The sequence below is a fragment of the Mustela lutreola genome, chromosome 1, assembly GCF_030435805.1.
Source record: "Mustela lutreola isolate mMusLut2 chromosome 1, mMusLut2.pri, whole genome shotgun sequence".
Classification (NCBI taxonomy): Eukaryota; Metazoa; Chordata; class Mammalia; order Carnivora; family Mustelidae; genus Mustela; species Mustela lutreola.
In genome coordinates, this window is record NC_081290.1 from 131,889,749 (window position 1) to 131,902,709 (window position 12,961).

At 36.4% G+C, this 12,961-nt stretch overlaps 1 protein-coding gene across 2 annotated transcripts in view; it reads right to left on the minus strand.

The window, feature by feature from the left end:
• Window positions 1-12,961, minus strand: part of FSTL5 (follistatin like 5) — a 763,963-nt gene that overhangs the window by 141,555 nt on the left and 609,447 nt on the right. For both annotated transcript variants that reach the window (XM_059174403.1, XM_059174392.1), the window contains exon 10: window positions 11,644-11,778. In XM_059174403.1, the coding sequence (XP_059030386.1) occupies window positions 11,644-11,778 (135 nt within the window). The remainder of the gene's footprint in view (window positions 1-11,643; window positions 11,779-12,961) is intronic.

Here is a 12,961-nt window from a genome sequence, read left to right on the forward strand (position 1 = left end):
GAGGGAGCCACCGGAAGCAACCCATTGGAAAGTAATACCCCAATATGAAACTGCTCTATGATTAGGGACCCGCATTGACTTAGAGTCTGGTTAAGAGCACTCAAAAAGAACAAAATATCTGAAAGGGCAACTGGTGGAATCAGGTGGTCATGGGCCTAAGGCCACAGACCCAGGATGGCCACCGCCAGAGACCACCCATGCCAAGGAGAGTGCAGCAGCAGAGCCTCCAATTCCTGGTCCCAGAGCCTGCATGGCTTGAGGGAATCTGGTGGGCACTCTCTAGAACCAAGCCTTTTGCACTCTGTGCTCACTGCGCCAACAAGGTCTGAACCACACTCCCTACCCATGCCTGAGAGTGCTCTGTGTGGGCACTAGCCAATGTCTCTAGGAATGGCCAAGGGTCTGAACACTTCCAGCCCAGACTTGAAGGGACAAACCCAGACAGCAGTCCTGGCAAAGGCAGCCACTGGAAGTGGGTTCCCTGGACCATTATGACTCGTGGTTTTGGCACAGGGGTGCAGGAACAGATGGGCGCTTTGGGTGCCCCCTGAGGTGATAGCTGGGGATGTGCACTGCCTATTGGAGGTTGCACGGCTCAGCAGAGATTATCGAGGGGGAGTCTGTGTGTTCTGGACAACCCAAAGGGGAACAGACTGAGACTTCTCTCTGAGACAGAGTTCTGGGTGCAATTTGCTTTCCACTAAACCTCCAAAAAGCTGCAAAAATCTACCAAAGAACAAAAAGTTCCAGAGAACAAAAGCTTAAAACCAGTTTCTACAGAGCCTAGCCCCTTGATAAGGAGCAGGAAGACTCAACCCAAGCAAAACTGAGTGAAGAACAATACAGCAGCCCCCTCGCCCAGAAAGGCAGCTGAAAGAATGAGAGGACAACCACCACAGGGTACCCATAAAACTGTTAAACCCCAATATCAGGTGAAAACAATATATTAAGCTCCTGGTATTGCCCTAAAACTGGTATATTACATAGATACAACTTCTATTTTTAATTCATTCATTATTTTTTTAACCTACTTACTATTACAACTAGAGGTTTAATACAACATATTCCATAATAATCTTTAAACTTGAACTTCTTTCATACATATACCTCTATTTTTCTTTTCCAAAGATTTTATTTATTTATTTGACAGAGAGAGAGATAACAAGTAGGCAGAGAGGCAGACAGAAAGAGAGAGGGAGATCTCCCTGCTGAGCAGAGAGCCCAATGTGGGGCTTGATCTCAGGACCCCAGGATCACAACCCAAACTGAAGGCAGAGGCTTAACCCACTGAACTACCCAGGCATCCCTCTTTTTCTTTTCTATTTTTTTTTTAATATACATATACATAAGCTTAAAGGTAATCCTCTTTCCCTAATCAATATTACCCCTACATATAAACCAATTTTAATCTCCCTTTATCTCTGGAAAGTTGAGTCCTTTAACAAAGATATCAAGATACACCTAGGAAGAATCAAAATAAACTTCCTTGCCCACATCCAGGATTTATAACCACCTTCCCATCTTTTTCAGTCAGTGTTCCTCTGTAATTGTTTTTGTTCTGGTATTATATAAATCTCATCCTTGGGGTTCATGTTGGCTTTTTTTTTTTTTTTTTTTTTTTTTGGTTTGTTTGTTTGATGTCTGTTTTGTTTTGTTTTTCCTGTCATTTACTTTTGTTGGTCTTTTTCTTTTTGTCCAATTTGTTTATATACCTTATAAATCTTATCTCTAGGGCATATTTTAATTGGGTCTTCTGTTTCTCTCTCTCTCTCTCTCTCTTTTTCTTTCTTTTTGATGGTGACTTCGATTTCTCAGAAGCATTCCAGGGTGGACCTTGCCTGGATCATGGTTGACATATTCAGCTACACATCCCCTCAACCACCTCTCACCAAAATGACTAGGAGGAGGAACAACCAACAAAGGAAAAATTAAGTGACTGTGCCCTCTCCATCAGAGCTATTGGATATGGACATAAACAGTATTTTGGAAAGCGAATTTAGGGTAATAATTATCCAGGCAATGGCTAGGTTGGAGAAAACCATTGATGACAACATTGAATCAATTAAAGCAGAAGTGAAAATCACCTAGGAATAAGATAAAAAATGCTATCAATGAGTCCCAATCTAATCTAAATTCCCTAACAGGTAGGGTCACCAAGGCAGAAGATAGAATTATTGATCTAAAAGAGAAACTGATAGAAAAAAAAAAAAAAGGATCAGGAGGAGGCCTGGAACAAACAGCTTAGAAGCCATGAAAGTAGAATTAGGGAAATAAATGTCTCTATGAAACATTCCAATGTCAGAATTATTGAGATCCCTGATGGAGAGGAGAAAGAAAGAAGACTAGAAGAAATAGTTGAACAAATTCCCCATGAAAATTTTCCCAGTCTGGGGAATGGAACCAGTGTTCATGTCCTGGGGGCAGAAACACTACCCCTCCCCAAGATAGATGCATCTAGAAAGACCTCGAAACATGTTATTGTGAAACTGATGAATAATAATTTTAGACAAGAGCTCTTAAAAGTAGCTAGGGGGAAGAGATTCCTTACATACAGAGGAAGGTCCATCAGAATAACATCCGATCTGTCCATAGAAACCTGACAAGCCAGAAAGTTCTGGCAAGATATATTCAGGGCACTAAATGAGAAGAACATGCAGCCAAGAATACTTTATCCAGCAAGGCTGACATTCAAAATGGATGGAGAAATAAAGAGCTTCTAAGACTGGCAAAGTTTAAATGAGTAAGTGACCACTACGCCAGCACTACAAGAAATATTAAGGGTGGTTCTATTAAAGAAGAAAGAACCCAAGAGTGTCATGGAACAGAAATTAACACAGACAATCTATAGAAACAAGGACTTCACGGACAATGTGCTGTCAATAAAAACATAATTTTCAGTAATCATTCTCCATGTGAATGATCTAAACACTCCCATAAAATGGCACAGGGCTGTAGATTGGATAGAATGACAGGACCTGTCCATATGTTGTCTACAAGAGACCTATTTGGAACCTAAGTCTACATCCAGACTGAAAGTAAAGGGATAGAGAAGCATCTTGAATGCCTCAAAAGAAAGTGGGGTAGTAATTCTCATATCAGATAAATTAGATTTTAAGCTAAAGACTGTAGTCAGAGATAAAAAGGACACTAGATCATTCTCGAAGGGTCTATCCACCAAGAAGATATAAAAATTATGAATATTTATGCCCCCAGTATGGGTGCAGGCAACTACAAAAAACAACTGTTAATCAAGATATTCATATCAATATGAATGCATTCATAGTAGGGGATCTTAACACTTCACTCTCAGTAAAAAACAGATCATGCAGGCAGAAAATCAAAAAAGAAAAAAAAAAAAAAAAAGAAACAAGAGCATTGAATGACACATTGGACCAGATGGACCTCATAGATATAAACAAAACACTCCACGCTAAAATAACAGAATACTTATTCTCTTTGAATGCACATGGATCTTTCTCCAGAAGAGAACACATTTTGGGTCACAAAAAATGCTCAACCAATACCAAAAGACTGAGATTATTCCCTGCATATTTTCAGACCACGATGCTTTGAAACTGAAACTCAACCACAAGAAAAAGTTTGGAAGGAATTCAAACACCTGGAAGCTAAAGACCACCCTGCTTAAGAATGTTCGGTCAACCAGAAAATCAAAGAAGAACTTAAACAATTCATGGAAACCAAAAAGAATGAAGATACTTTAGCCCAAAACCTATGGGATACAGCAAAGGTGGTCCTAGGGGAAGATACGTAGCTATCCAAGCCTCCCTTAAAAAAAAAAAAAATTGAAAAAGACAGAATATACCAGCTCTTGTTACACCTCAAAGAACTGGAGAATCAACTACAAATTAAGCCAACCCCATACACAAGAAAGGAAATAATCAAGATTAGAGCAGAGATCAATGAGATGGAAGCTAGGGATATAGTAGAGCACATCAATGAAACTAGAAGGTGTTTTGTTTGTTTGTTTGTTTGTTTGTTTGAAAGAATCAATAAGATCAATAAATCATTGGCCAAGATAATCCAAAAGAAAAGAGAGAGGACCTAAATTAATAATATTATGAATGAAAGGGGAGAGATAACATCTAATACCAAGGAAATAGAAACAATCATCAGAAATTATTATCAACAGTTATATGCCAATAAGTTAAGCAACCTAGATGAAATGGATGCATTCCTAGAAACCTAAAAACTTTCAAAACTAAATCAGGAAAACATTGACAACCTGAATACACCAATATCTAGTAATAATATTGAGGCTGTGACCAAAAACCTCCCAGAAAACAAGAGCCCAGGACCTGACGGATTCCCTGGAGAATTCTACTGAACATTCAAAGAAGAAATAATACCTATTCTACTGAAGCTGTTCAGAAGATAGCAACAGAAGGAAAACTTGAAGACTCTTTTTATGAAGCCAGCATTACCCTGATACCCAAACCCCACCAATAAGGAGAATTTCAGACCAATATCTCTAATGAGTATGGATGCCAAGATTCTCAACAAGATCCTAGCTAATAGGATCCAACGGTAGATTAAAAAAGTTTATCCACCATGACCAGGTAGGATTTATTCATGGGATTCAAGGATGGTCCAACATTTGCAAATCAATCAATGTGATAGAACAAATCAGTAAGAGAAGAGAAAAGAACCACATTGTCCTCTCAATTGATGCAGATAATGCTTTTGACAAGATATAGCATCCATTCCTGATTAAAATGATTCAAAGTATAGGGATAGAGGGCACATGCCTCAACTTCATAAAATCTATTCCTGAAAAACCCATAGCAAATATCATCCTCAATGGGGAAAAGCTGACAGCCTTTCCTTTGAGATAAGGAACATGAAAAGAATGTCCACTCTCACCATCGTTGTTCAACATAGTACTAGGAGTCCTAGCAATAGCAGTCAGATAAAAAAAAGGAATAAAAGGTATTCAAACTGGCAAAGAAGAAGTCAAACCCTCTCTCTTCACAGATGACATGATACTTTATATGGAAAGCTCAAAAAACTCTACCCCCAAACTACTAGAACTCGTATAGCAATTCAGTAATGTGGCAAGATATAAAATCAATGCACAGAAATCAGTTGTTTTCTTATACACTAACAATGAAAAAATAGAAAGGGAAATGAGATAATTTATTCCATTTACTATAGCACCAAGAACCATAAGATACCTGGGAATAAACCTAACCAAAGAGGTAAAGAATCTGTACTTGAGGAATTACAGAACACTCATGAAAGAAATTGAAGAAGATACAAAAAGATGGAAGAGCATTCCATGAGCATGGATTAGAAGAATAAACATTGTCAAAATGTCTATACTGCCTAGAACAATCTATACTTTCAATGCCATCCTGATCTAAATTCCACCGGCATTTTTCAAAGAGCTGGAACAAACAATCCTAAAATTTGTGTGGAACAAGAAGGGACCCCAAATTGCTAAGGAAATGTTGAAAAAGCGAAACAAAACTGGGAGCATCACGTTGCCTGATTTCAAGCTTTTACAGCTTTTACAAAGCTGTGATCACCAAGATAGCATGATACTGGCACAAAAACAGACACATAGACCAGTGGAACAGAGTAGGATCCCAGATATGGACCTGCAACTCTATGGTCAAAAAATCTTTGATGAAGCAGGAAAAAATATCTAGTGGAAAAAACTCAGTCTCTTCAATAAATGGTGCTGGGGAAATTGGACAGCTATGTGTAGAAGAATGACACTTGACCATTCTCTTACACCATACACAAAGATAAACTCGGAATGGATAAAAGACTTCAACGTGAGGCAGGAATCTATCAAAATCCTAGAGAACATAGGCAGTAACCTCTTCAACATTGACCATAGCAACTTCTTTCAAGCTATGTCTCCAATGGCAAAGGAAACAAAATGAAAATGAACTTTTGGGACTTCATCAAGATCAAAAGCTTTGGCACAGCAAAGGAAATAGTCAATAAAAGAAAGAGGCAGCTGACAGAATGGGAGAAGATATTCGCAAATGACACTACAGACAAAAGGCTGATATCCAAGATCTATAAAGAAGTCCTTAAACTCAACACACACAAAACAGGTAATCACATCAAAAAATGGGCAGAAGACATGAAAAGACACTTCTCCAAAGAAGACATACAAATGGCTAACAGACACATGAAAAAATGTGCATCATCATTAGGCATCAGGGAGATTCAAATCAAAACCACATTAAGATACCACCTTATACCAGTTAGAATGGCCAAAATCAACAAGACAAGTGTTGGAGAGGATGTGGAAAGAGGGGAACCCTATTATACTGTTGGTGGGAATGCAAGTTGGTGCAGCCACTTTGGAAAACAGTAGAGAGATTCATTAAGAAATTAAAAATAGAGCTTCCCTATGACCCTGCAATTGCAATACTGGGTATTTACCCCAAAGATACTGATGTAGTGAAAAGAAGGGTCATTTGTACCCCAGTGTTCATACAGCAATGGCCACAGTGGCCAAACTGTGGAAAGAACCAAGATGCTCTTCGACAGATGAATGGATAAAGAAGATATGGTCCATATATATAATGGAGCATTATGACTCCATCAGAAAGGATGAATACCCAACTTTTGCATCAACATGGATGGGACTGGAAGAGATTATGCTATGTGAAATAAGTCAAGTAGAGAGAGTCAATTATCATGTGGTTTCACTTACTTGTGGAGCATAAGGTATTACATGAAGGACATTGGGAGATGAAGAGGAGAAGAGAGTTGGGGAAAATTGGAAGGGGAGACAAACCATGAGAGACTGTGGACTCTGAGAGAAAATCTGAAGGTTTGGGGGGGATGGGGGATGAACCTGATGGTGGGTATTATGGAGGTCACACATTGCATGGAATATTGGGTGTGGTGCTTGAACAATGAATTTTGGAACACTGAAAAAAATAATAAAATAAAATTTTAAAAAATGTAATAAGAATATAAACTGACTAGTGTAAAGAGAAGTAAAGTGTAGCTTTTGTTTTCTTTTCTTTTTTTTTTTAAAGATTTTATTTATTTATCCAACAGAGAAAGATCACAAGTAGACAGAGAGGCAGGCAGAGAGAGAGGAAGGGAAGCTGGCTCCCCGCTGAGCAGAGAGCCCGATGCAGGACTCAATCCCAGGACCCTGAGACCACGACCCGAGCCGAAGGCAGCGGCTTAACCCACTGAGCCACCTAGGCGCCCCTAGCTTTTGTTTTCATTCTGTGACAAAAGTGGACTCTGGTGACAAGATATTTAAAATATCTTAATAGCTATATTAAAGGAAAAATGTATTCTCTAATCACTTGAGTCAAATTGTTTTAATGTAAAATGAAATAATGATTTTTATATTTGGATATTTAATTGCATAGATGTCTATATATACTCATCTCTCTCTTTCTCTCTCCCTTTTATCTCTACATATATCTTAATATCTGTATCAATCTCTATTTGTCTCTATATATCATTCATTTTAGAAACTCTAATTTTAAAAATTAATAGATTCTCGAGTTTTTAAAGAATAACTTTTGTTAATGTTTCTTGCAAGGAATAAATAATTACTTTCATAAAATAAGCATGAAGTGGAGGAAGAGCTACTTTATGTCTAGCACTATGGAGAGTGCTCTATAATATCTACACAGATACCCCTTAGTGAGTTAATATTCGTACCGTATCATGACAGATAAAGAAATTAGAGCTCAGAGAGGTTATGTAATAGCTCCAAATCATAGAACTATTATGTGGTAGGACAATGACTCTAACTCATGTCTAATGGCAAAGTTCATGCTCTTCTGTGATAGCAATCTGCTTTTTTGGATGCATGTTGTATCCCATCACTACTGAAAGGGAAAAATGATCTGTGAATTTATTTTTCACGAAAGCAGAATGGTAAATAATTTTTTAATAAGTGCAAATAAAAAGATGAAAGTATCACTGGTGGCTCTGTGACTGTTTCCTTTGGCTTTTTTGAAAATATCTACCTATCCAAAATGCCTTTTGTATAGCCAATATTGGTCTTTGTCCATGGAATTACTAGAAGAGAACCCAGAGCAATCCTTAAGAAGTAGGTTATAAAAGCCAACACCTTTTTCTAAAGTGATCTCCATTTGATTTTGGTTTTGTTTTTGTTATACAGGATTCTGACAGTTTATTGAGTACTAGTAGACATCCCAAGAAAAGCTTGTCTGCTACCTCACAAACATTCTTACATTTCAGTTTTTTCTTTTCTGTAACTCCTAATATTCTGCTAAGTTTGCTCATTTAGTATTATTCAGATTTAAATTATGTGCATATAATTCCAAAATGGGTGTGTTCAAGTCAACAAAAACCAAGAGAGTGAAAAGTCAACCTATGGAATGCAAGAAACCATTTTCACTGAGCATGAGAAATGCAAATCAAAACTGCAATGAGATATTATCTCACATTTGTTGGGATGGTTATTATTATAACAAAAGATAAAAGTATGGGCAAGAATGTGGAGAAATTGGAACTTTTGCACCTTGTTGGTGGTAATGGAAAATGGTATAGTCATTATGAAAAGTATAGAGATACCTCAAAAAATAACAATGGAGCTATCATATGATCCAGTAACCCAATTTCTGGGAATATAACCAAAAGGACTGAAATCATGATCAAAGAGCTATCTGTACTCATACATTCATTGCAAGAGCATTCACAATGGCCAACATATGGAAACAACTCAAATATCTATTGACAAATGAATGGATAAAGAAAACATTGTATATACATACAATGGAATATCATTTCACCTTAAAAAGAAGGAAATCCTAACATTTATGAGAACATAAATGGATCTGAAAGATATCATGCTAATTGAAGCAAGACAGCCACAGAAATACCAAGACTGTGAAACTATACTTATGTGAACTGTCTAAAAGAGTCAATATCATAAAACAAAATAGAATGGTGGTTGTGAGGTGATGTGGAGGAGGGAAAAATAAAGAGTTGTTCAGTGTATAAAGTCCAAGTTATACAAGATGAACAAGCTCTAGAGATCTGTTACACAACCCAGTGTCTATAGTTAACAAAAAAATGTCATGTACTTAAAAACTTAAGAGGATAGAATTGATGCTGTTCTCTTACCAAAATAAATGAGTTAATTCAGTTAAAAAATGAAATCTGTTAGTTTGCTCTCTCATTTTTTAAAATATTTTATTTATTTGAGAGAGAAAGAGAGAGATAATGAGCAGGGGTGAGGGGAGAAGCAGGAAGGAGAAGGAGACTCCCACTGAGCTGTGAAACTTATGCAGGGCGTGATCCCAGAACCCTGGGATCATAACCTGACTGAACCACCCAAGCACCCTTTAGTTTTCTCCCTTTCTCTCTGAAAATGTTACATAATTTAAATACATAAGGAACATCTACAAATAATTTGTATCCAGACGAACAAAATCCTCCAAATCTTTTACTTCTATTTTCCTATAACATGACTTTGAAAGTTCTATAAATATAGATGTTGTAAGGCCTGAATTACTAAAATTGAAAAAATGTTATCTCTTATTTTAATACCATGCAATCTCAAAAATTATTAAAAATGGATAAAGAAGATGTAGTGTGTGTGTGTGTGTGTGTGTGTGTGTGTATACACACACACACATATATATATATACCCAATGGAATACTATGCAACTATCAAAAGAAATGAAATCTTGCCATTTGCAACAATGTGGATGGAACTAGAGGGTATTATGCTGAGCAAAATAAGTCAAACAGAAAAATACAGTTATCATTTGATCTCTCTGATATGAGGAATTTGAGAGGTAGGGCAGGGGGTTTGAGGGGAGGGAAGGAAAAAATGAAACAAGATGGGATCGGGAAGGAGACAAACAATAAGACACTTTTAGTCTCACAAAACAAACTGAGGGTTGCTGGGGGGAGGGGGGTTGGGAGAGGGTGGTTGGCTTATGGACACTGGGGAGGGGATGTGCTATGGTGAGTGCTGTGAAGTGTGTAAGCCTGATGATTCACAGACCTGTAACCCTGGAGCAAATAATATATTATGTGTTAATGAAAATAATTTTTAAAATGTATTATTTTTACCTAAAAGCTTAAAGTAATAAGTAAAATAATATAAAAACATGATTTCAGAAGCTGTTTACAATTAAACAAACATTCATATGACTAAGTGTATGAATCAAATTATTTTAAATCTTCCTTAAAATTATCCTCAAATTTACATGCTGGTAAATTCTTAGTGATTAACCCACTAAAGGAATTCTGGCTAAGTATTTTATTCCTGTAACTAAGGAAATATATTAAAAAATTACTTGACCAACAGTAAAAGAAAATCAGTATAGAAAGTTGAAATTAAAATGTGTCACAAATGTCATCATAAAGGACAAAGAAAGCCAAAGTATCTAATTACTTGTCACCTAAAGTTATTTTTTAACAGAAAGTGAATTGCAAATTGATATTTAGCAGAAATATATAAAAGGAGTAGAAAAATTATGGTAGACCTTACCCAGGTTATTAAATCCATCTTTCTTTTCTGTTTTTCTACCTTAAGAATTTTCTTTTTAAATATTTGTTTGTAACGATCATTATCCTAGACAGACCAAATATAGACAAAAATATATTGGTAGTCAGGAGTTAGATAAGATCCTTCTTCCCCATGGGATCCACTAATATTTCATGTACTCACTGATTTAAAGAGAAATAAGATTCCAAGACAATGCTTTACCCTTTTTCAAAAACTTGGTTCAGAGAAATAAGCAAGCCAAACTAGAGTCCTCCAAATATCAGGACCCTTGCAACGAATTAGATTAATAAGACTTGTGAATATAACAAATCAGACTGAGAAGCAAAGAAAATAGTCATGCCAAATACATCCAGACCCACTCCTAAAACAATCAAACCATGGCATACGCAGACTGAGGAAAGTAAGTGTCTGCGGGATGTCCAATGAACGTTCATTTGATACATGCTATAGGAGGACTTTGAGGCCCAAGAAATTTAGCTGTAACTAAAAATCCATCTATATCATCCCTACCCTATCCATACCTCTTTCACTAGGTAACAATTTTTTTTTAAGAATGATACATTTTTGTCTTATTAGATGGTATAACTGGGAAAAATGTACAGCAATGGAAAAGGACTTCTAGCCCTAAATGGAGAAAACACCCCAGGGATTGATGTCTTATGGTGAGTGTCTTACAGTGGCAGTAACCATAGGGCTTACTGCAGAGAAGCCCTGCTCTAGGGCTCATGAACCACTGACTGCAAGGCAACTGAGAGAAAAAAAAAGATATGAATTTATTAAACCTATAGGATCCCTCTTTGCTGTATCTTGGAACCTTGAAATGCCCATGTCGTTTGGGAGAGGGATTTTGTGGCAAGTTAAATTCGTCTATGTGTGAATGGGAAGACAGGACCTGAAATACAGTGTACTATTTGCAAAGGAAATAAAATCATTCTAGTGTTGTATTAAAAATTTCACAAGCTTGTTTAATTCATAAATCTGATTTAATATTTTAAGATTCTTATATTTCTTATGCTTGAATTTTTTTTAATGCATTCTTCATTTTGCCAAATTTTCTGGTGCTTTTGCTTTTTGAAGAAAATAAAAAGCTTAATTGTAGAGTACAACGTGTGTGCGTAAGTGCACTGCAGGTGTATACATACGGGTCTTTCTAGCAGAATCTTCAACAAAAAGAGAAGAGATGTCTTCATCCACTCCTGCTTCATTCTTGGCAATACAAGTGTATGCTCCTGTATCTTCATAGCGTACATTGCTTATATGAACCTCACTGCCATTTGCTGAAAACAGAAGGCAAATGCAACTTGTAAACTATGATTTCAGTTTTGGTACAGTGCTTTCCGATTACACAGTCAAGCAGTTCTCTTAGCTTGTCGTAATTAAACTGTTTTCCTTCCTACTTCCATGCTTTGGAGGCATGCCAAATTATTCCAAAATCATTCAAGTGTTTCATAAACTGTGTTGTCATTCTATTGAGAGCCCAAAACTCTATGTCAAATGCACAAGCTTCATATTTTACCTTTATTTCCTATTTCCTGCATTTCATGTGTATGTCATATTGATGACCATAATTCCACTTATATATTTATTTTTAGTATTCAGAATCCACTTTACAAAATTTTAAAATAATAGCAATATGGTTCATACACAGAAGAATATGGATAAAAAGACTTTTCGTAAAGATATTCAGTGAGCTACATCATGAAATATAGTACAATTGCCACTTATTAGGTACATTATTGAGACCATATTATACATCTGGAATTATAAGGTAAGGAAGGTATTAAGTAAGGAGAACAGAAAGGTAGGGCGCCTGGGTAGCTCAGTGGGTTAAAGCCTCTGCCTTCTGCTTAGGTCGTGATCCCAGGGTCCTGGGATGGAGCCCCTCATTGGGCTCTCTGCTCAGCACGGAACCTGCTTCCCTTTCTCTCGCTCTGCCTGCCTTTCTGCCTACTTGTGATCTCTGTCTGTCAAATAAATAAATAAATAAAATCTTAAAAAAAGAGAGAGAGAAAGGTAATAACATGTGATTTGTCTGCAAGATTTCAGTCTTTTGCCAGAAATATCCATAAACAATATTATAATGATATTTGGTATACTGATATACAGTCATAAATTGATACAATCAGTATACAACCAAAGGATTAAGAGAATAATTAGCTCAATTTTTCAATCTTGGTAAGGTACCTTTTTTTTTTTTTTACTTTCTAGTTCTTCATTCAAGACACACACGTTATTTAAAAAATACATATTCTTAAGGGCAACATAGTAATTCATTTAGATGGATCTACTTTAGTAGTTTTACCTTTAAAATAGTAAGTCCCCTCATTAAGACAATGATATTATAAAGAATGCTATTATGAATATAACTCTTAATAAAATAACTTCTTAAGCTAAAATCTGATTTCCTAATGTAGAAATCAGAGCATAATTAACCACCAACTGTGTTGGAAATATGTTGGA